Source organism: Strongylocentrotus purpuratus, unplaced genomic scaffold (assembly GCF_000002235.5).
Source record: "Strongylocentrotus purpuratus isolate Spur 01 unplaced genomic scaffold, Spur_5.0 spur5_scaffold_9, whole genome shotgun sequence".
NCBI lineage: Eukaryota > Metazoa > Echinodermata > Echinoidea > Camarodonta > Strongylocentrotidae > Strongylocentrotus > Strongylocentrotus purpuratus.
This window is the reverse complement of record NW_022145615.1, coordinates 33,154,873-33,180,949: the sequence shown is the minus strand read 5'-3', so window position 1 is coordinate 33,180,949 and position 26,077 is coordinate 33,154,873. Positions and strand designations below refer to the sequence as shown.

Genomic DNA, 26,077 nt, shown 5'->3' with positions numbered 1-26,077 from the left:
AGAGGAGCGAAGGGAGTAGCGGAATGGTTGCCTGGTAGTTATACGTTCAGAAAGGTAGGGAGGAGCCAGACTATGGATGCATTTGAAGGTGAAATGAAGTATGTTGTATTGAATCCGGGACCTGATGGGTAGCCAGTTCAATAATTGACGAACGGAATAGGTTTCATTTAACAGAACTTGGATGAACCTGTGGCAAGTCTGACGGCAACATTTTGAATTAGCTGTAGTTTCTCAATGTGGGTTGCAGTGGCACCATAGAGTAGATCATTACAGTAATCCAAGTGGCTGGTGATGACGTGGATAAGAGTGAGTGAATGACAACTGGTCTAGACAGGCGCGGATCAAGGATTTCTTAGGGGGGGGGGGGGGGGGGAGGAGGCCCAAATTTGAAATTATGCGAGCCAAATATTGGTAGTGACACCGGCAGTGGCGAAATGAGCAAAACACGTGTTGTGGGGGGGGGGGGAGAGGGGTAGACCCCCAAAATATCCGCATCAACCCACTCTTACATGCAGGGCCCGCTGAACGTTTCTCCAAGTAGATGGGGTGGTATTTACGTATTTATTTAAGGTAGAGCGTAACGTAAATTAGCGAGGGGTCTAGAAGCGAAGCCCCAGTGGGGGTCAAGGGCTGGAGCCCCCAGAGTCCTAGGGGTTTTATACATTAAATTACTGTCAGATGAACATTGTTTAGATACCTTAGTTGTGACACTGGCAGGACACAAATTGGTGTGGGGTCCAGGGGGTGGATCCCCCAGAAGCTCAGGGGGTTTTACACATTAAATTACCGTCAGATGAGCATTATCTTGATACCTTAGTTGTGACACTGGCAGGTCACGAATTGGCATGAGGTTCAGGGGGGGAGTAACTTACGGAGGCTCAGGGATTTTAGGCAATAGATTACGGTCAGATGAGCATCTTGGGGCTCGCCTTAGGGCTACTGGTTGGGTTCAGGGGCAAAGCCCCGGAAGCCCATGGGGTTAGGCATTTATTTACAGTCAGATGAGCATAATGATACATTTTTTGTGACACTGGCAGGTCACTAATTGGCTTGGGGTCCAGGGGATGGAGACTCCAGAAGCTCAGGGGTTTTTAAGCAATAAATTACCGTCAGATTAACATCCAGGGGTTCGCCTTAGGGCCCTAGGTGGGGTCCAGGGGGCAGAGCCGCCGGAAGTCAAGGGGTTTTAGGCATTTAATTACGGTCAGATGGGCATATTTTGATACCTTATTATCTTGTGACAAAGGCAGGTCACTATTCTTTCTTTATTTCTTTAGGAATTTTCCATTTTCCAACATATGTATGATTTACTAAAGATTGAGGAAAAAATTATGCCATTTCAGCAACATTTGTAAATCACCAGTAAACCACGATTGAATTATATTTGGGGGGCATCTGTCACCCCCCCATCAGTACGCCAGTAGCCCCCCCCCGATCTACACCTTGTTGGCGGGAAAATTGCAACTTCCCCCTTCTTTTCTTTTCTACTTCCTCTTTTTTCCTTCCCTTTATCTCCTCTTTTTCTTTTTTTTCCCTTTCCTTCCTTCTCTCTTATTTTTGATGGGGGGGGGGGGGAGAGTAACAGCTAGTTGGCAAGGCTCTTTCGGCCCCCGATCTCCTTCTTCCCCCTTATCTTTTCTTCTTTCTCTTCTTTCTTCCCTTTCTCTCCTCTTTCCCTTCCCCTTATTTTCCTTCTCTCTCTCTCTCTCTCTCTCTCTCTAATGGGTCTAGGTCTAGATACTTGCGAATTCGACGGATATTGTGTAGAAGAAAGAAGGCTGCTTTGCATGTAAGAGCACATTTAAACAAAAAAATTGTCCCGAAAATTTGAAAAATTGGCCGACATATATTTCGTTCAGTCGGGGGGGGGGGTAAGGTTTTTTTTTGTTTTTGTTTTTTGTTATTTAAAAAAAAATTCAGGGGCGGTTCTTCAAAACACATACATAAACAAACATGAGGGGGGGGGGTCCCTGCGTACGCGCCTCGTGGGGGGTGTTGATTTCTGCATTGCTGACTCGTGCCAATAATGAGGAAATCTGTCTTGTCATCGTTGATCAGCAATCTATTGCTGATAAGAAGTAAAGGTCCATAAGTGTGATGGCATTTTACACCATTCAAAAAGAGATATGAAACCGAATCTGGTAACTAAATTATTTTGTTTCTAAATACACAGGACGGGGTTAATTATCAATAAAAGAAACCACACCTTCAAGTTAAAAAAGCCCCGGAATGATAGCATGGACGGTAGTTGTTCCCTCTTGAAACGCCGAACATATGGCGGTGTACAGGGGCGTACGCAGGATTTTTTCGATGTGGGGGGGGGGGGGGGGGGGGTGTGTTAAACTTTGAAAATTTCGCAACGACTCAGCCAGCCGCTGCATAAGCGGGGGGGGGGGGGGGGGGGGGTAAGTATAATTCATATACAGTCAACAGCCTTAATTGTTTAATGATATTGTTGGTATGGGCCAAATAATGAGACTTGGCAAATATGCGTATTACACGTTTTTGCAACAAATGTAAAAGATTTAACAATATATTTGATGCATTCATCCAGAGGATATTCCCATATTGTAAATGAGGTAGAATTAATGAATTGTATAGCAAAAGCAGTACCTTTGACGATAATACAAATTTCAGTTTTGACATAACTCCAGTAATTCTCGAGATCTTCAATGCAATATCATTAATATGTAAAGACCATGATAACTTGCCATCAATATTAAGTCCCAAGAAGCGGGCACTATGAACTTGCCTTAAGGGCTCTAGTGAATCAACAAACTTAAGAGTAAGTAAGTTCTTATCAAATTATTTATTCAATGGTGCAAAATGCATACAATTTGTTTTCTCAATGTTTATCCTTAACCCATTCACTTTGTACCAAATATTAACCTCTTGTATTTCCTTATTCATATTATGGACAATAGTATCTAGTTTCCTTCTCACTTAAAGAGACATTCGTATCGTCTGCAAAAATAATGTATGACAAAGTTGAGGAAACATTTGGCAAATCATTTATATATATATGTGGAAAAAACAACAGTGGCCCAATTATTGACCCTTGGGGCACTCCGCATATAAGTTCTTTTTCAATGAAGTTGCATTATCATAAACAACATATTGTTTTCTTTCCTTTAAATAATCCTTTATCCACTGTAATGGCAAACCCCCCACACCACAGTACTCCAATTTGGATAATTAGGCTTGATGATTAATTGAGTCAAAAGCTTTTGAGATATCCAATGACAGAGTGAATGTTTGCTATCATCAAGAAAGGTAAGTATTTGGTCAAAAAATATGTCATGGCCAATATAGTTGAATGACCAGATCTGAAGCCATATTGAAAATTTGACAATATCCCTCGTTTCTCAATGTAAGACAAGAATCGAGAGTAAAATAATTTTTCCAAGATTTTGGAGAAAAACGGGCAAGAGTGACACCGGTCTATAATTAAAAAACTGATCAAGAGAGCCTTTCTTAAAGATCGGAGTCACCCTCGCCAGCTTCATACTGTGAGGGAATTTACCAGTGGAGAGGGAAAGGTTAAAAATATGTACAAGAGAGCAAGAATGAAATAGATTGATTCTTTAATGACAGAAACAGTTATATTATCATGACCAGGACTTTTACCTATTATCAATGCCTTCACTATATCTATAATTTCATGACCTTCTATTGGTTTCAGAAACATTGACTGTCGATATTGACCATTCATATAAGACCTACACTTATACACTTATCAATATTACTTGTATCTGTGAACGTTGTCCCAATGCTTATGAAATATTCATTGAATTTGTTTGCAATATCAACAGGATCTCTAAGTTGCTTATTATTTTCATCACGAAAACAGTCTTGGTTCTTTCTTTTGATTCCCCTATTCAACATATTGTTAATAATATTCCAGGTTCGTTTACTGCAATTACTTTCTTCAAACTGCTTTGCATAGTAAGATTCTTTTGACCTTCGAATAATTGAAGTTAAAGTATTTCGATACTGTCGGTATCCTTTTTTCCTGTACGCAGAAGGGTCCTTCAAATACTTTTTGTATAGCTCTATCTTTTTCTTACATGATTTTAATATTGCTATTGTAATCAATGGTTTAGATTCCCTTTTTCGGCAACGCTTTTGTTTCAAAGGAAAACAAGAATTCTGTATAATATTAAATTCACTGAGAAATACTTCATAAGCTCTGTCACATGACTCTTCATGCATCACATATTCCCAAGAATGTTCAATCAGGGCAACCCTAAATTTATCACAGTTTGAGCAAGACGTGTCTCTTGTATAAGTTTTATTACATTGATCGCGCTTAAGCCATTCACTATGTTTTGACCGATTAAATACAAAAATTGGAAGGTGGTCTGAAACGTCTGCCAGTAAAATACCGCTTTTTAACACTAGACTTGTGTCATTGACAAAAATATTTTCACTAAGAGTTGAACTTGACTGAACTATTCTTGTTGCCTCTGTATTGAGAGGGGCGTAAGAGTGAAAAAAAAAACATTTCCAAAAAAGAGTTGACATGTTGGTCAGAGTGTACATCCAGTAAGTTTAGATTGAAGTCGCCTAAAAAGTAGCATGTTTTATTTTCGCGACTAACTTTCTCTAGAATATTGTTAAGATCTGTTATAAAGTCGACACAGATTTCTCTTTTTCCTTAGATTTTCTATCTTCAGACCAGTTCATTTCTAAGCCTATATCTTTATTCTTACAAAAACAAATACCAAGTGACTTAACATAAACATCTTCCCATAGAATTTTTCCAACAGTATTTGTTGGATTGTTGGTTCCCAACCAGAGGGCTTTTGTCTTCTTTTCATTTAATCGAATTCCAGAATACTTTTCAATTTGTTTAATAATCTTTATAGCTGTGTTACCTGACATAACTGTACGAACAAATAATGTCTTGTCATCTGCTAACTGTAATATTTTAAATGTTTTCTCATTACAACAAACACTCAAACCTATGATGTTGTTATTTTGTCTTATCTCATTTTGCAAGAGCTTCAATGCTAAGGATAAGCAATAATGCAGATAGGGGACACCCCTGTCTTATACCTCTAGATGTAACATTTCAAGTTCAGTCATTGTAAATGGATGGATATCAGAAACGTTCTCAGTCAAGAGAGGGATTTGTCAAGGCTGTCCCCTTTAGCATTACTGTTCACTTTGGCAGCTGAATTCATGGCTAATAGAGTTAGGAAAATAACATCATTCAGAAATTTTATTTTAAAGGGTGCCACTGTACACTAAAACTTTTATAATATGCTGATGACACCTTAATTTTTGTTAGAAATAAAAATTTATCTAGAGAATACTAAAGATGAATTGGACTTATTTGGAAAAGTCGCTTGCCCGAAATTAAATAAAGATAAAACTGTTCTTTTCTGGATTGGAGATGACAAGAAAAGGTGGTCTCTCTTCGACCTTGATCTGTGTTGGTGAACAGAACCTGTACATTTTATATCTGCAGACTTATATTATGCTATCAAAATTGAGTTGGGAATATAACTTGACCAAACTACATAAACTCCTGGATAACTGGAGAAGCAGAAATCTCACATTATTTGGAAGAATCACTGTTGTTAAATCACTGGCTTTAAGTCTAATAGTTCATTTAATGATGGTAGGCATGATTCCACCAAAGTGTCTGCAGATATTGAATAAATTAGTTTTCAATTTTATTTGGAAATCCACAATCGTCAAGGTAAAAAGGTCCATGCTTACTCAAGAGTATAGCCAAGGAATTTAACATATACAAGGGACCATCGCTTAAGGGAGTTCAATTTTAAATTGCTGTACAATATACTACCTGTTACAAACAATCTTTAAACATGGGGATTGGCAGACGACAGATACTGTCCCAAGTGCCATGTCATAGAGAACATAGTGCATGCGTTTATCGAATGTGAACAGAATAAGAATTTCTTTGATTATATCAAACAGGTTGTAAAGTACACTTTTGATATTGATTTTGTCATGGATATCTCTTTTTTTACTTAAGATTAATATTGACAGAGAGATAGACGTTGTTACAACGAGCATTCTGGTGTATATACAAAATGTTAGTCATCCGGAATAAGGATGGATTTAATGAAAACCGTTTCAAACTAAGATACGTAATTGAAAGAGAAATCAAACAGGTTGTAAAGTACACTTTTGATATTGATTTTGTCATGGATATCTCTTTTTTTACTTAAGATTAATATTGACAGAGAGATAGACGTTGTTACAACGAGCATTCTGGTGTATATACAAAATGTTAGTCATCCGGAATAAGGATGGATTTAATGAAAACCGTTTCAAACTAAGATACGTAATTGAAAGAGAAATCAAAACAGAATTGTTGTAAATCAGGAACTTAAAAAGCCAGACCAGATGTTGCCAAAGAAACTGTTACAAGCACTTTAGATGAAAAGTAGCAAAATATTGTATAGTTGAGAAAAAAATATGTGATTTCTATTGATAACATTGTGCGTCAATTATATTTGTTCTGACAAATTTATTTTGATGTTTGAATGTAAATAAACACCTTGATAACCTTTTCCAATCAAAGTTTCACCTTTGCATTAAGTACAATAAAATTAGTTTTTTTTAATCATTGAACCTTCTCTTGAAAGGTACTATGTCCCATTTGAAGCCTACAGCTATACATCAAATTCTGTACAACTTTGCAGGAATTATTAACATGTCACGTATGTCCTATCTGTGAAAATTAAACGTTAGCAGCGTCCTAATATTCAAATTAATCAAGAAACCCGCTTACTTTATATAATTCACTATCAGACACTAATGAGTGACTGACGGACTTCTTTTTTCTTCTTTAGTTATAACATACATAAAATGGGCTGTAAAGGGCACATGAGCATTTGTCTACACTAATATTAAACCCAATTCATAAAATGGCCAAAATTATAGTGGTTGAATCTTAGGATAATCATTGTTCTGAGCTGTATTTCAACAAATGTATGGGGCTCGGATTGCAATTGGGTTTTAGGTTAGGTTAGGGTCAGATCACTAATGGGTCAAGGGTCGACGACAAGAACTTGGTTAGTGTAGAAAGACAGAGAACAATTGTGGCAGGTGTATATAGGTATTGTATAACAAAGAATGACCGCTAATTTGAGGGGTCCGATAGTTTAATCCACTCAAGTGTGTTCAGGGGCAGGTACAGTTCAAGATCACCTTGGGCAATAGTTTCAACAATGCCCCTCAAAGCAGTTAATATTTGTAGAATCTCCATCCAGAGTATACATGAATAAACATGTATTTACAATCAAAGCACTATGTATATATATATATATATATATATTTGTATATGGTTGATATGACCAATGTACATACATGTACAAGGGTTTAAGAGTGTTCATACATGTGAACATAAAATAATCCTGGTGTGTCATGCACACTGCACCAAACATGATGAACATGTTGTATGTAGTCTGGAGAAAATGAAAGGAATTGACATGGAAAATTCAACACCCTTTATTGAAAAATACTACTTTACCTTGACATTTGACCTGGCCATTGCGTACTTTGTATCCTAGAGCACACTTCTGCTCAGAGCACTCTCCAGTATCTTTACCACATGGGTCATCATTCAAGCAATGACATTTATCAGTGCATTGAGATCCATAGTAACCGGCTTCACATTCATCTGGAACTGGGGATTTTAAGAAGAATATTTTAAAGAACATTTCAGCAAGCATATATAGTTATCGTTGTCATTATTAATATATTTCTTTGCAACAAGTGATTATTTTTATTTTTTTACTATTGATTTCAATTGTTACACATATCCTTGAACTTAACAGTGGCGTCACGAGATAAATTCGTGTATTTTCTAGAAAGAAATCATCTCCTCTATTAATAAACATGAAATGGACCTTGTGGCAGATTAGCCCAGGCGCGGATCCCGGATTTCTTAGGGGGGGGGGGCCAATTTGAAATCAGGCGAGCCAAATATAGGTACGTAATGGTGACCAGCAGTGGCGTAATGAGCAAAAAAGTTGGGGGCAGAAAAATCCGCATCATCCCCGCTCTTACATGCAGGCCCTGCTGAACGTTTTTCAAAGTGGGGTGGGGGGGGGGGGGGTGAGCTAGAGTATTTACGATCAGGTAGAGCTTAGCGTAACTTCACGTGGGGTCTAGGGGCACAGCCCCGGCGGTGGTCAAGGGGCAGAGCCACCGGAAGCTCAGGGGGCATGGGCATTTAATTACGGTCGGATGAGCTTTATGTTGATACCTTATTCATGACGCTGGCAGGTCACTAACTGGACGTTTATAGCAGACGACAATCGGCGGATTAAACGACACTTGGTAGTGAATTTGTATGTGAGATTGCTTTGCTAAATATAAAATACAGTTTCCATATCTTTAAACTATCATTGATATCTGATAATTAAACAGTTATTAAAATAAACCTACCAAACTACATGATACAATGAAATACTTAATATATAACTTAAAGTAGGGGAGTTTGATGTGGTGCACGGGGTAGTGCACAATTGCACCCCTCTGTAAATAATCGAATAGTCCATGGCGATCATGAATATTCATGTTTTTGCTTACCCCGTCAAAATGTTTTTTTTTGGGGGGGGGGGGTGGGGGGGGGGGCAAGGCTCGCTCGGCCTTCCCCTGGATCCTCGCCTGAATTAGCCTGTTGCTAAACAAGTTATCCGATGAAGTCTACTACTACTATTACTACTACTGCTACTACTACTGCTATTACTACTACTACTACTTCTACTACTACTGACTGCTATTACTCCTAATTAAAATGGAATATATGGGAGAAGTTGTCCCCAAAATACAGTATAAGAATGGGTTTGTCTACAACAATAACAAATATAAAACTTCATGTTAACCCGTTGACCACTGAGTTATTTAATTCCAAAAAGGTAAAATACCTGTAGGCAATGGAGTTAAACAATAACAAAATAACAAAATGACACAAATTACAACGCTGCATTGTACATGTAAAATTCTGATTTATCTTATTTGGGGAAAGCCTTTATGTCATATTATTTGTTATCATTGCTCATCATGACTTACTTTGACAGTTATCCCCAGACCAGCCAGTCTGACATCCACCTGTACATATTCCACTATAGATGTTACATGATGAACCACCGCCCGCACAGTGACATGTCTGTGAACATCCTGCACCATATGTAGTATTACATACTGTAATAGAATTCAAAATACAAAATCAAGATGGGCAAATACAATACACTCATCAGAAAGACATGTTGCGCATGTTACAATTATTTCTTCTTCTTCTTCTTTTTCTTCTCCTTCTTCTTCTTCTTCTTCTTCTTCTTCTCCACTGAGTAGCACCTGAACTCACTCATGAATCTAGTCATATATATTATATATATGGCTAGATTATATCACGGTATGTGCTTTTGATATTCCAAGAAAAAATACAATCTTCTGATAATTGTAGATGTGCATGATTGTATGATAACTTTTAGGCCTTCTAGATACATGTATATTCACTATTATAATTTGAGCACAGTTATTAGACTATCGAAAGACTTACATGTCTTACATGTAAGACCATGGGCACCGGCGTCACATGAACATCCATAAGGATCAGGAAGGCAAAAAAGTCTCCCATGACATCGTGAGACACGATCATTGCCAAATGAACATTGAAACTCGCAGTTCAATCCAAATCGATTTCCACCATCAGTTCTACAAACTGAAGAACAAAATAATTGCATTGATGAATCAATCCCTTACAGAATTACATAAGAAGTTAACATTTCATGAGATAATTTTCAAATATAGATTCTTTCCTGTAATCACCTTTGAAAATTATCAAAGGTGTCTAATGCTCTTTAAAAATAATAGTTTTTACTACATTGAATAAAGTCCTCCCATTCCATGGATATCGAAGTTGGTCGATCATAAAAATTAATGTAATTGAGACATTTATTCAGGCGTTATTTAGACATTCATATGGTATTAAGGAATAAGAAACAAAAGCCAATCTTTTCCCTTGCTATATATTATTTTTCATTCGTGTTTTGTATTGATGTATTTGGTATATATACATGTACATGTAGAATGACCCGCAGCTCTGGTAGAGAGGGTCACTTTACAAAGTATTTACAAACTTAGTCATTTACGTTATATAACAGACCGTTAATAATACATTAGAGATAAAACGTTATAAAAAGAATCGTAAATGGTAAATCAACATTATTCTTGAAAACGATTCCTGGTCAAATGAAGCTTTAAAGGAAATATATTAAATTTGAAAAAGACATGATTTATAATACTATTCTGATTTCTCTATATCCTCGGAAGGTAGAAGAATATTTGAAATGAACATAGATGTACATTACTCTGTTCATTTACAATGGAATAAGTCAAGAAAGGTCTTCCTCAATTATTCATCTTTTAAGAAACACAAACATCATTCCACATGAAGTTATACAGTCCTACTTACTTTCTAAACAATTCGGTCCCTTGAAGTTATTAGGACAGATACATAGACCAGACTTGTCATCGCAGATTCCACCATTGTAGCATTTATCACAGATACCATAACACTCAGGGGGACCCCACTTACCAGCAGTGCATTCTAATATGAGATACGAAGAGTAAAACATTATGATGTAAAATACATGTCATTAAAGATTACATTTATATTTTTAAAATATAGATAGGAGATAAGCAGGGTAAAAAAAAATTGAAGTAGAAAATTGAAAAGTCGCCTATAGTTCTCGAATAAAGAACTATAGTGCATTTCATTGGCTTTGTTACATTCTGAATATATTTACAGGTAATTTTGAACTACACCTCTGTACAAAATACATCATAGATTATGACATGCATAACAGCTATACTTTTAAAATTAAATTTGCAAAGGGGAACAACCTGATCATCTTACGGTAATGTGCCAAGCCCAACAGATCAGACTTGGAAATCATCTAGCAGAATGCTATAAATTAACATTTTAAAGAAATGTTCACATTCATTTATTTATTAATATACAAATATGACTGGATATGGAAGGATCATCATCTTTTAACTTGCATAATCCAACCAATCTTAAACAGATCAATATTTTTGGGACAAAATATGTAGCAAAACTTGTTTAAATGCATCATAACAAACAATTTTTTTCTCGGACAACAAATGACCCCTTTCAAGAAGTCTGAATTTAGCACGAATACACTTAACATGTACCTCTGACGATTAGTCTGTATAGTCCTCCTCTATTTTGATTCCTCTCGTTATCATAGTAGATCTCATAGATTCCTTGGTCTGATGTCTGGATTGGGTTTGGGAAGCTGATCTGAGTCTGCCCACGAAATAATGTAAGAATCTCACTTCCATCTTTCCTCCAAGTAATCACATTGGCACTCGCATCAGGATTACTACGACTAGTCATGCTGATCATCACTCCGGTGTCATTCACATTGACAGTCTTTGTAACCAAATCATTACTTGATATGAATTTTGCTGTTAAAAGGGATGATAAGTTGAACAATTTAAAAAAAAAGTTAACTTTAATGTATTACATAATTATGGTAGGGGAGACCGGGGACAATTGTAATACTTTATTCTTAGTCTGACATATCAACTTTATCATAATTAAATACTTACTTAAAGGTATATGTGAAATAAAAGATGCATATCTTGGCTTGAAATATGACTAAGACCCCGTTTACAGTGAGAAAAGGGCCCCGCAATTTTGTGCGTTTACAGTGCTAGGCCAGGCCGCGGCCTAAATTGTATCCTTTCAATATTTTGTCAGAGTGGCGCTCTGCATGTAAACAAACGATTATTTGGGGGGGGGGGGGGGCGCACCGGGGGTCACAGTGCAGATCCGGTCGCGCGCGATTTGCAGCGAATCTTTTCCCCAATTTCCTATACACGGCGAACTTTCACTTCCGGGGTAACAGTTGGCCGCGCATTTGGCCCTGCGTGCGTTAACAGTGAGAAAAGACGGGCCAGGCCGCCGCGGCCGAGACTACCTCCAGAGCAGGGCCAAATGCGCGGCCAGTTTGGCCTCGCATTTGGCCTTTTGCGCGTTTACAGTGCTTGGCCAGGCCTTTTGCTCACTGTAACAGGGGTCTAGGTTTGGGTTAAGTGAAACAAGTTTTTTTGAAGCCATTATCATTTCAAAACCGGAAGTCGAGTGTTACAATTGGCCCACTACACGGGGCATTTCTAACACTCCCATGGGACAATTAAACACATACAATAATTGTACCAACAAATCATATCCCTCAGAAAGATTATATTTCGTATTTTTGTATTAAGGGACCGCATTTCGGAGTTTCCGCACCCTCGACCCCACCAGGGGCCCTAAGGCGGGACCCTGAATGCTTATCTGACCGTCATTTATTGCCTTAAACCCCTGAGTTTCCGGGGGCGGACAAGGTATCAACATATGTGCATCTGACCGCAGGCGCGTAGCCAGGGGGCGGTGGGGGCGGCCCCCCAAATAAAAAGCAGACCAAAACAAGAGAGGATACAAAAAGGAAGAGGACGTAGGAAGAAAAAGGAGCAGACAAAAAAAATCATTTTTGAAATTCAGACAAGGATTAAGAGTCGAAAACGGTACAACGATTGTCTTCTTTCTCTAATAATTTAATGAAATGTCAAAGCCTTCGCGCAGGAGGGGAGGGGGTGGGTGACTGAACTGAGACAAGGATTAAGAGACGAGAACGTTACAGCGAATCGTCTTCTTTGTTAATTTTTTTTAATGAAACGTCAAAGCTTTCGCGCTTCGCGCGGGAGGGGGGGGGGGAATTGAATTGAGACAAGGGTTAAGAGTCGAGAATGGTAATACGAATCGTCTTCTTTCTCTAATAATTTAATGAAACGTAAAAGCTTCCGCGGTTCGCGCGAGAGGGGGAAACTGAATTCAGACGAGGAATAAGAGTCGGGAACGGTACAACGAATCGTCTTCTTTCTCTACTGATTTAATGAAACGTAATAGCGTCCGCGCTTTGCGCGGGAGGGCGGGGGGTAAACTGAATGCAGACGAGGATTCTTTTCGAGAACGGTACAACGAATGGTCTTGTTTCTCTAATAATTAAATGAAATGTCAAAGCTTCCGCGCTTCGCGCAGGAGATGGGGGAACTAAATTTAGACAAGGATTAAGAGTCGAGAACGGTACAAAGAATAGTCTTTTTTCTCTAATGATTTAATGAAACGTAAAAGCTTCCGCGCTTCGCGCGAGAGGGGTGAACTGAATTCAGACGAGAAATAAGAGTCGAGAACGGTACAACGAACCGTCTTCTTTCTCTAATGATTTAATGAAACGTCAAAGCTTCCGCGCTTTGCGGAGGAGGGAGGGGGAAATCGCCCCTTCCTGCAACCCCCCCCATTACGTCAATGCTGGTCACCATTACGTACCAATATTTGGCTCGCACAGGCGCGTATGCAGGGGGGGGGGTGTTGGGGTTAACCCCCCCCCCCCTTGAGTTTTTTTTATGTGTATGTTTTGCCTATGTTTTTTGGGAAGACTTAAAAAAGAAAGAAAAAAAAAAAATCCTTATAGATGACCTAAAAAAGATGTCCTTTTAAATCGTTGCGATTTTTTGGGACCCCCCCAAAAAAGGTGTCCTTTTACCACCCCCCCCCCCCGCTTATTCAGCGGCTGACTGAGTCGTTGCGATTTTTTGGGGACCCATAATTTCAAATTTGGGCCCCCCCCCTAAAAAATCCTAGATCCGCGCCTGTTTTCACGCAACAAAGTCCGGCACGTAATACACCCAAAATCGGCCCGTATTGACTTTATACACCGGACTTGGGGGGGGGGGGGGTGCTTTTAAAGGGAGGGAACATGCATACATGTATCCTAAATAACACTGAGTTGGGGTGCCGGGATGGGAGCCTCCCCTACCTACAGGTCACGCGCAGTGTAGCTACTCACTCGCTTTTATAGGACTATGCATTTATTTAACTGTTGATATATTTCAATTACAGGTTGAGATAATTTCCATGATTATAACATGGCAAATAGTATGTTGCATGTAAAAATCCATTTGAACTTTCCTTTGAAAATTTGAATGCACTGCATAAACAGCATTACCACAAGTAGGCTTGTTTCAGGCTCAATTCCATACCGCGCATGATTTGCATATGATAACAATTTTGTGCTATTTAAGTCTAAAACTTCTTAACAGTATCCTTCCCTAGAATCTCTAGAGTCATTGACATTATACATGTGAAATATCAAGCCATTGTAATATAGTCATTCTTCAACGAGTGCGAAAACGTCTTCAGCGATGCCATTTTATTGAATCTCTCTCGCTCCTGATCCTGAGTTATTTAACCGTCTTGCGGTATAAGCCTCTGTGCTGTCCGCAAAATATGTCCACAGTAGCGCATAGTTTTCAATAAGGATTATGAATGAAGTATATCAGAAGATACCACACATACAATTTCATCGCCAAAGATGCTCCCTGACTCTGCTGTTACAGTGTACCTTGTACAGTCTACAATTGAAGAATACATCTTTCAAAATAGGGAATTCCTATACTTATTATGATGAATGGAATAATAATCTTACCGTCATTTCGTCGGAAAAATGTAGTAACCCTTGTTACATCTCGACCAGGTTTAGAAGCCTCACAGTAGAAAGGACCGACACCATCTCTATCCCATCCATCTCCTGCAGGGAATATGACCTGTATGGCGGCTGAAAAAAGACTTGAAGTATGTTGCACACCTTCTGGGGGTGATCTGTCTGTTGTTATGGGTGCCGATCGACCAAATGATCGTGTAGCGTCTGTATCTGCTTCACTGAGGTAACATTGATACCGCAAATCGCTAGATGTATCTACATTGGTGTATCCCACGGTCAGCACTGCGATATGAACAACCTCACCTGGAATACCAAGAGAGATGTCTTTTTACAGTATACGGTTAACAACTGAATAGTTCAAACCCATCTCCAGTTTTGCCATTTTTTAAGTATGTACAAAATTGATTTGTCCCAACTCTATGTTTCTTGAGAATGTGACATATAAAAGCTTACATTAAAAGTATATAACAAAGGCCCTATTTCAACCAATCCACCTTTCTTTCTTGAGTTATAAACAGAAAAGAAAATTACAAGGGATATGAATAATGCAGTTGTTAAATGTTAATATATACTCATTTTCATTTTCAACATGGTTTGGATTTCAAACCATCAAGTAACTTATATCATATAATTAATGTACTAATTATCCCTTAAAGCAGGCGCGTACGCAGTTTTTTTTTCGAGGGGTGGGGGGGAGGTTAAAATGTTAAAATCACGCCGAAAATTTCGCAACGACTCAGCCAGCCGCTGAATAACCAGGGGGGGGGGGGGGATGGGGGTATTAAGATCAAGTTTTTTTGGGGGTCACCCGTTATCATTTTTTTTCTTTTCTTTTTTTAAATAAAACAAAATGCAAAGGGGGGGGGGGGGAGATTACTACAAAACATGCACATATCAAACCAACTTCCCCCCCCCCTCCTGTGTACGCGCCTGCCTTAAACAATAACATAACTGTAGAATAATCAAATCTAAATCAATTAATGGCCTATTGAGAAGCAAGGTGTGTGAGTGTCTTTGGGAAAACTAACGTTTCAAATACGGACGGAAGATATAATTAGGTGGTCTATATTCTTTCTTTATTCTTTCTTTTTATTTATTTCCTTCACTTTTTTGTCAGTCGGATAACTCAAGATCCTCTGGGTCAATTTCTTTGAATTTTGGCACAGTTATAGGTCATTGCCATAAAACATGACAGGAACATTTTCAAGGTCATCAAGTCTTTATGACGTCATCCAGGCGCCATTTTGTGAAATTTTCTGAAAATCAACTCATGATCATATCTTCATAATGGAAAGTCATTTCTCATTCATATTTATCAAGAACAAGGTCAATATCCGTCCGGTCAATTTCAGGTCAAAAAACGCGCGCGCATGCGTACATCCGCGCGTTAGCGCTCGCGCAAAATTTCAAAATGCTCCAAATCATCTCAAATTCATTTTGGATACGTTTCAGGCCATTCTAAGCATTTCGCAAAAAACGTGCACACGCGCATGCGCGCGCGTTTTCGTGCGTACTGGCATTTTGCAACATAAAATCGCCGAATTTTTTCTGTCATCATATTTAGCACATTTTCAGGCACTTTGATACCTTGTTTATCTTTTTCTGACCAGTAATAACGGAATGAGCGTCCGTTTAAATACATGTCCGTGCGTGTGAGCTCTTGTAGTGCATAACATATATGGGCAAAAACATGCGTATACAAAATTCATTGTAACTCTTTAGAATGGATGGGAACTCCCTAATCTTTTCCATATTTGGATAAATTATGAGTCGGAGATATGATTTCATGTCTCACCTGACCCTCAATTAACTCATGACATCATCATAATGGCCTCCGAACTCAAAATTTAAATTTGCATATTATGACGTCAGCATATTTTCGGAAAATTGATTGTATCCCTGTAAATATTGATAGATTTTCTACCAAAATGTTCTAGCTGAGACAATTCTCTACAAATGTAGTTGATTTTTCATATTGACAAAGGCATCATGGCGTATTTTTGCGATTAAAGGAGACATGTCAATTTTTCACATTTTGCGTGTATTCTCTATGGGACACGACTTTTCCTCAAAACTGGATTCTACATTCCCGTCTTTCAATTCAATTCATTTATTCAATTCAATTCATTTATTTTTCCTCTTTCAATCGTTCATATTTACAATGATGGTACATTTTAACATATTCACGTATTTATATACATACAGATCAATTTGCACAATACAATACATTAACAAAATAAACATGAAATTGAAAGGGAAGGAGGGCCGACTAAAAAGCAGAGCTTGTAGGGTGTAAGCCCCCCTGTAACAGTTATCATGAATTATTATTTGATGATAACAAAAACCAAAACAATAACAATAACTGATTAGGTAATACAAAAAATAACTTTTAAACGCAAATAATTGATAAATACATACATGTTTATAAAAAGAAACGATTAAAAATTACATAAAGTCACACTACAAATTATATTTGATTAAGGAATGCAATAGCCTAATAACTATTCAGAAGAAAGCTTTTTAAGTCTCCATTTGAATATGCCAGCTTTAAATTCAGAGCGTACATTTGAAAAAAAGTTGTCAATAAGAGTTGCCGAAGTATTGGTTATTCTAATGGGTCTAAAAATAAGTGGCAAGAAAGAGGCAGAAAGGAATGTCTCTAAAAAAATCAAGTGCCTGAATATTAGCATCACTCGTTAAGAGATCATAGTTGAAATCTCCCATTATGATACACTTTTTGTTTTGAACGGAGTGATAGTGTAATAAATTATTCAAAGTGTCCAGAAAATCAGCTTGATTGCTCTGAAGTGGCTTGTATACCTGAGTGTTGGCTCAGTCAGTAGAGCGTCCGCCTCACAACCGGGAGGTCGTGGGTTCGAACCCCGGCCGCGTCATACCAAAAGACGTTAAAAGATGGGAGTTGTTGCTACCTTGTTAAGCGTTCAACAATAAGGGATAGAGCAACGTCGATCTGGCGCTGCTCAGTGGCTGCCGGGCTCACGATCAATTAGGCAAAAAGAATTTCCGTTTCGGTTTAATAAAGTGGACTATTAGGCTATTATTATTATTATTATTATTATTATTATTATTATTATAAACAACTCCCAAGATATTTTTCTTCTATTGCGATCAGTAATTTCAATAAACAAAGTTTCTGCAATTTCATTCATCACTTTCATGTCTTCGATTATAACATATTCAAATTGACTTGGCACAAAGAATGCAACACCACCACATATTTTGTTTGTACGATTATTTGTAAGTATATCATATCCAGGGAGAGAAAAAAGTGTTTTATTTTGATCTGAAAGCTACGTCTCAGTTACGCCTAATACTGTATTTTGGGGAACTCCTGTGTTAGCTGGAAACAAACAAAATTGTTCATAATTCTTGTTGAGACTTCTAACATCAAGATGTAATATAGAAAAGAGAGAATCAGGTATACTATTGAAAATATTTTTGCCCGAGGACTCAGTATAATAGTTTGAGGAAATGAGACCCGATTCCCCGAAGCATTATCATTTGGATCCAATCCACATTTCAATTCATCATTATTAGCACATAATATATCCTGTGTGACATTATCAGAACCACTGGAAATGTTCGTCATCGTGTCAAAGTCAGTCATTATTTACAGATAAACTTATGAATGTACAACAAGGCAAAAGCATACTAGGCCCTACTTAATTTTGTTGAGATCCTCTTCTCGATGGATGGCTATCGGTGGCATATTGGGGTTCTTCCTCACCAGGATGGTGCCATTCACAGTCCACAGGAATTTCCAGCCAGCCTTCTTCCTTTCCTCATTCACCTTCCTCAGTAGTGACCTCGTTGCCGGGGCAAGATTTTCGTTGATGAACATCTTCCTCTCATCTCTTGAGAAGCCCAGCTCCCGAGTATTTGTCTCCCGCAGCTTCTTTCGACCAACATACACAACATCTCTCATCCTCCTGGTTGTAAATCGTACTATGATTGGTCTTGGACTTGAACCAAAAACACCTTCCCTCTTACGGCCTAGACGATAGGTTACATCAATGCCGGTGTAGTTCACCTCTTTCGCGAGCAATATCTCCGTCGTTTAGCTTCGTTTTCGCTGAGCTTCGAGTATGTTGTGGCTGAGACAATATTTCACTTGCAAAGTGGGATTTGAGAATTTCATTTTCCGTTCACGTGTAATCGCTGAGGGAAATGTTTTGGTATATCGGTAACGCACTTGACTTCCGACCTCGAAATCTTTGGTTCGAGTCCGGGCGTCTCCCACAATTTTTTTCTTCACTTTTTTTTTCTTTTTGACTTTCCACTGATCCTAAGAATTGAAGACAGACCACCTAATTCGTCCTCATGACGAATTAAATTTCTAGTTTTAATAATATTGCGTATTTCCATAGCACGTGCACCGATCCAGCAAGTAAGGGGCTCAATGCGCTCAGACTATATACTACGGCTAGGCTACCGATTTCGGTGCTCACAGCATTCAAATAATTCCTTTATACCTGTACCCATTTAAAGCCCATCTGTACTAGTGTAAAGGAGGGATTATACCATCCTGCAAGGTCACTGGACAGGTGGTTATCTCATCAACTCAGCTCTCAAATAACATAAGAAAAAGAGGATTGTGGGGGCACCGATTAGGCATTGTTTGTTATATAGAGGACGCAAGTAGCTACAAGTAGTGCAGTGGGGCATTAAACACTTGGGAGAAGAGTGGCAATTGCAAATTGTGTTTCTGAAAGGACTCGCATCCACGACTTTCCTATCTCCAGTCATGTTTTAGGCCACTCGAGTATGTCTATATTATGCTTAATCGAATATTATTGTCTTATCAGCTAGGGTCCTTTACTAGAAAAGAAGTACCAATAATTGTAACCGTGATAAATTCAAATGAACTTTATGGTATAATTCCATTCTTATTAAATCAGTTCATGTTCATGTTTGAACTTCATTCATAGATTATGCCATCTTTAAATATTCGCTTTATTACAGTGCGGAAAAAATTGTTGCAAAATTAGTTGCAATTCTCTGAACTGACAATCAATTAAATGCTTCTATATACCTGCTTTCAAAAAATACATTACCTACGCCATGTTTTTCAGTATGACATTTAGGGTAAAACAAGTTGCATTTCGTTTCATGCTCAAACCGAGAGAAGAGTGGGGTTTGCATTCAAGCACTATCACCTTTCTTACTGCCCGGTAAGAACGATACAGTAATATGATTCTAACAATTAAAAGCATATCCCAATAGACAGGCAGAAAGAAGTGCGTAGTAGCTTTATAGCGACTACTCATTATTAAGATCTTACCTTTAGACAATATACTACATGTATTTTGCATTTTGGAATACTACAGAGCTTTTTGAAATTGAGAGAAAACAAGCGTGTCTTTAATGATGCGAATTTTGTTGAAGTTCGGTCAAATGTTAAGTGAACTAGATTGGCATGATTGTATACAAATTGAAGATGCTAATGTCAACTACAACAGCTTTATTTCAGTGTTCATGGCTTTATACAATGAATGTTTACCTTTTACCACCATACTACTTGCCTAAAAAAAAATCCAATAAAAGACTTAAGCTTTATAGAAAATACTTAAACAAACCTACTAATGAAAATAAAAACCAATACAATTCATATAGAAATATTGTTACTAGGGAAATCCGCAAAGCAAAGAAAAATTACTATAATCAGAGATTTAAAAATTTGAATTGTAACATGTCAGGGACATGGAAAGTGATAAATAACCTATTGAGAATGAAAAACAAAACAAAAATTCCTGAATTCAAACAGGATATTGAGACTATTAATGATGAAGCTGTTGCAGAAGGTTTCAATGATTACTTTGTTCATGTAGCGCAAATAATGCGCATTGAAGTAAACAATGTAGCCCATCCTACTTTTTCCCATACTGCTCATATTGAAAACAACTCGCATTCTTTTCTTAACTACATATATGTGATCATCATCATTACCTGTACTTGTACCACCTTTCATTTTGTCTACAATATTTGTAATTTCACTTTCATGTATACAGGAAAGTGAAATTATCAACATCATCGTATCCTTGACTTGTACCACCTTTCATTTTGTCTACAATATTTATAATTTCACTTTCATGTACATGAAAGTGAAATTATAAATATTGTAAGTCCAGGATATGATGATGTTCACATATTTGTAGTTAAGAAAATTATTCACTTGATTAGTAAACCCTTATATGCAATATTTAATGTTTCTTTTAACAAGGGAATATTTCCTGATAAGTTAAAAGTTACGAAGGTTATTCCAATATTTAAGAAGGGTCAATCTAATCTGTATTCAAATTATCAGCCCATTTCTCTCCTTCCTATATTTTCAAAGATTCTTGAGAAATGCATGTACAATCGACTTGTCACTTTCATTGAAAGATTTCAGATGCTTTTCAGTAATCAATTTGGCTTCAGATCAAAACACTCAACCTCTTCTGCTCTCATTGAACTTATTCATACCATCACAAGAGCTATGGAAGCTTAAAATATATCTATCGGTGTGTTTTTGGACCTTTCAAAGGCCTTTGATTGTTTAAATCATAAACTATTATTAGCAAAACTATTTTGTTTAGCCATCAGAGGTATCCCTTTGAAATATTCACTGTTTACAATAAAAACCAATCTGATATGCAAAATATCTCATGCGGAATTCCGCAAGGTTTAATTATAAACCCTCTACTTTTTCTAATATATAAATGATATTCATAAATGTTCTTCCAAACCTAGTTATATCCTCTTTGCAGATGACACTGCAATTTATTTATCAAACAAAGAGGAAGAAACCCTAATTCAAACTTTAAACCATGAACTAGAACATGTCGCTCATTGGCTCAAACTTAACAAGCTACTACTTAATGCAAACAAAACTCATATGATGATTTTCACCAAAAGAAATATTGATATTTCCAACTATAAGGTATATCTAAATGGCTCTGAAATCACAATAGTATCTAACACAAAATTTCTAGGAATTCAAATTGATGACAAATTGCGTTGGCATGACCATGTAAATTACATATGGACAACAATTCCACGAAATATTGGTGTTACAATGAACAAACTAAACTATATGCCTAGAAATATTTTGTTATCTCTAAACTACACACTCATTTACCCTTTTCTTATATATATTGCAATATTGTCTGGGCCTCAGCTTCTCAAGAAAAACCGTTGAGACTATATAGATTGCAAAAAAAGAGCAGTGAGGATAATTTGTAAAATGCCTTTCTTTACCTCCACTAAAACTTTATTTACTCAATTAAACTATTGAATGTATTCGATTTATATAATTTAAGACATTTTTATGTTCTCTTGTCAGAGACAGATCTTGCCATTATCCCTGACACGCTATTTTTCCATTAACTCTAGTCAATCCACTCCCACTGTACTCGTTCAAATGCAGATTTTCACATCCCATATGCTAGAACTTCAGTTTCTCAAAAGACTTTTTACTATGCAGGTCCCAACTATGGAATGCATTGCTACCTAATCTAAAATCTGCATGTTCTGAGAATGTTTTCAAGTGACAATACAAAGAAAGGCTTTTACAATCTTATTCACATTGAGTCACCTGTTGTTTGTTGTTTATGTCAATGTTAATTGTTATATCCCTGGTTTGTATGTTGTTTTGTTTTTTATTTTTTATTTTTATTTTGTATTTTGTATGTATTATTATTCTGCTTGGGTCTATTTTCATCCTATTTATTAACTTTACTTCTCATCTTGCCTTTCTCTCCTTCCATTTTCCTTCCTCTTCCTCTTCCTCTCTCTCTCTCTCTCTCTATCACTCTCTCTTGTCTCTCTCTTACCCAGCTATTTATGCATTCTCTCCCTCTCGTTGTTGTACATGTAACAGTATGCAATGTAATGTATACTAACGGGGTCGAATTGACAATATCTTTAAATAGATCTTTAATCTGATCCCCACTCAATTTATGTTACTTGTGCTGTCAACTACTGTTTTTTTTTACTATGTCCATCTTTTGTATATTTGTTATACATGTATGCGTTTATTCGCAATTCTATGTATCTGTTTTTATATTGAGTGAATAAATGATTTGAATTTGAATTTGCATTTAAATATAAATACACGTTGAATTGTTATTTTGACTGATTTTGTTAATTTCCTGATATTCTTGTAGGGGCTACTGGTTAACCAATTATCTTTTTAAGGGGGTGCGTCCCCTCTACCCTTTGTGATCACCCAACCTACATCAGAAGTAAATCCTCTATATGGAATAACTAAAAAAAACATCTCTCTATCGATTGTAATACAAAGGTCACAACAAAGTTTGTGGTGATCGTGGACATTATGATTTGCATTGTTTTATCATGTGTCTGGTTATAAGATATTTATATATATTTGATGCGAGGCAGTACATGTAGCACCTGAGCAAGAAGTCTAATAATTCCCATGAATATCTTGATAGAATAAAAAATAAAAATGGGAACACCCCCGAATCACCGACACTAGAAGCAAGGTAAACAGACATCTCACATATTTTAACAAGCATTTCTCTCGCCATACTTCTGAATAGGAAATTTAACTCTGTATAAGTTGAAAAGGACCGGGATTTCCCCTTCAAGCATTGAACTTTTTTCTTTCAAGGACAAAAGTAAACATACTGTAACTGACCCCCCCCCCCCCAACACATGATCGACGTAGATCACAACCTTGTAGCATGATCACTGAGGGAGGGTAAACTACGTTGACAGTTTGCTTTTAATAAGTATTTGAATCTAATTTATTGTTCAAAGTCTACTCAAATAAATCCAAAGTCCATTTGCATAAACAATAGGCAAATAATGTCAATAGCAATATCATTTCAATTTCTAATTATTGTCCAATATTAGAAATTTGTTTTGCTCACATTTTACAAACGTACACAGAATCAACATAAGTTTACATAAACAATATATCATATACTTTGACATATAAATTCCTCAGAATATTGCTACTTACGTTTTCTTAAGGAATTATAAAACAAAACAAGTGAACAATTTTAACTGTTCGAATGAACGGGATGGCCGGAAAGATTACAAAAATAACATTACAGAAATAAAGAAGAACGTACAATTCAGGTAGCAATTTGATAGTATTTGTGGATCGAGAAAGGAACGAAAGAATTTAGAAAACGTTGAGTGCGACAGTTTATTGAACGAAGTCGTTTACCAGAACGCATACAAACATAGTTTCGAAAGAGTGAATGATTTTCGTTTTTCATAATTTGTTTTACTTCTAGAATTATTTTGGATTTGCATGCTTCATTCAAATTATGAATTTATCTCGTGATCTTCCCTGCTTGTTTGGTGATTCTCTGGAGCATGATAAATTCTTTCTTTCAACACCTGCCGTACCAGCTAGACAACACAACTTAATTATTAATATTATATATGAGGGATGAGCTCTAGCATAAGGACCATACTCCATTATGTTATTTTTTAAATTTTTGTTGGATGTTTTATATTTTATGTATGATTATTCCGTATTTAATTGTATATATTCTGTATTTAATGATGACTGTAAATAAATGAACTTAAACTTGAACTTCAAATAATATAACACTTTCTATGATGGATTTGTAAAACAAATACTAAACGTCTTTTTTGAAAGTCTCTATATATTTGCACATATCGGTCGATGTAAGCCATTTTCCCCAGACTATCAAAGATGTAGTAAAGTATATATGGTATAGTAAGTTTCGATTTCTGAACAGAAGGATTTCTCAGCTCATATGTAGCCCGTGTAGTCTGAGAATATGAACGTTATATAACAGTCTCGATCAAATTTATATGCGATAATATGGAACTAAGTTTAGCAACCCTTCATTTATTTTTTCTCAATGGTTCATTTTTAGCAAAATATTTTTCGAAATTTCGATTTAGAGCAACGAGAAGTAATTTTTTCCAAATCATGACTTCGGGGAGCGGAACCTGAGAGTCATTATCTTCACTAAATTAATTTTCAACAAATATTTTGCTTTCAAAATAAAAAACGGCGTACGGTATTACATAAAGATTACGCGCTCTTAATACACCTGACATTTTCAAGGATAAGGTTCAGAGTTTCAGCCATTTTTTTATGCATCAACATCTGAAAACTTATGCATTTTGGCATTTTTCCTCCGATTAGTTAAAAAAACTTTGCACATACAAAAGTTTATCAAAAGTTGGTGATAATCTTTAAACTTATGATAACTATTTTTGTAGGAAAGGTGACATCTTATGACTAAAAGCAATATTTGTTTACAGAATTTATACGAAGTCAAGACTTAGGGGATATTTTGGTTATAAATGCATTTTTAAAATAATAAATCAAACAAAGAAATCAAACACACATACACAAGAAATGCATGGGGGTTAAAAATGTCAAAACTCTTATTTTCAGAATAAGGTGGGTGAAATTTATATTCAATAATATATAGATATAATCATATAATGATTTTCATCGGATGCATCCGGACGCTTCCGATGAGAAGGCCACTATATCCCGGCAGTATGAAAGGGACAAGAGGGAGAGCGGCGGTTTCACCTTTGTATAAGGCAAATTATATCGGTATTTACATCGGTGTGACTCCGATAGAAGCACTATGAAAGGGGCAAAATGCATTTTAATGAATGAAAGCAATCTACCTTGTATCAATATCGGAAAACAGACGAAAAGAGACAGAGTTGATAAAAACAGTTTCAGCACTTTTAATGTTGCCATCTTTCTCCAGTTTCCTCCGCAACATCCACACCCCACACTCCAATATCCAACTGTCATCTGTATTCCATGGACTCTCACCCGACATTCAATGTGAATATCGGTCAGATGGCGTGTTATAATATATACCTCTTCTACCCGGAACCGAATTCATGATGTTAGTCTGTCATCAAGTCTCTAGCGATAAAGCTGACGGCAGGGCAATCAAACCGAAATATATTCAAAATAAATTACTCTCATTCAAGTTTGAACTATTAACCCTTAAGCTGCCAAAATCTTGCCAATGCATTCCCATAGAAATGCCAAGTACGCGTACACTTGTCAAGATTCAAGATTCAAGATTTTATTGTCCATATAATATAAAGAAATTTGTTTTCCATTGGTGTAACATGCAATATGTAAAACATAAGACAACAACATGGTGTCGTGTGCTGAAAGCCAGAAGGGTGTCAAGACTGTATAAAGAAAAAATCTATAAGCAGGTACGGTCCTCCGGCCTTTAGCACAAATCAAAACAAGACAGTTACAATGTATATGACTTATACATAGCAAGAATTTTAAATACAATTCTGAATCACATCATGAATAAATTCAGGTATGAATATAAATGAGAATATGAAAGTAGAAAAGGGGCAGCATCACAATCGAAAAACGAGCAGAAAGAGATAGAAAATGAGAGCTCAAGCTCGAATGACTGATAAAATTGAGAAATATAGGGAGAGTTGGTAAGGGTCCAAAGAGAAAGGGGAGAAATAGAGAAGGAGAATGGCATAATTTCTAATCAGATTAT

General features: G+C 36.8%; 1 protein-coding gene across 1 annotated transcript in view; it reads right to left on the bottom strand.

Annotated features, from left to right (window-relative positions):
- The window catches only part of LOC585117 (angiopoietin-1 receptor-like), a 29,704-nt gene extending 11,200 nt beyond the window's left edge, over positions 1-18,504 (bottom strand). The window contains exons 1-7 of the mRNA XM_030976435.1: positions 18,307-18,504; positions 14,544-14,856; positions 11,203-11,478; positions 10,460-10,594; positions 9,545-9,706; positions 9,055-9,186; positions 7,508-7,663 (exon numbers count right to left, since the gene is read on the bottom strand). Coding sequence (XP_030832295.1) covers positions 7,508-7,663; positions 9,055-9,186; positions 9,545-9,706; positions 10,460-10,594; positions 11,203-11,478; positions 14,544-14,856; positions 18,307-18,504 — 1,372 coding nt within the window. The remainder of the gene's footprint in view (positions 1-7,507; positions 7,664-9,054; positions 9,187-9,544; positions 9,707-10,459; positions 10,595-11,202; positions 11,479-14,543; positions 14,857-18,306) is intronic.
- Between the last annotated feature and the right edge of the window lie 7,573 nt (positions 18,505-26,077).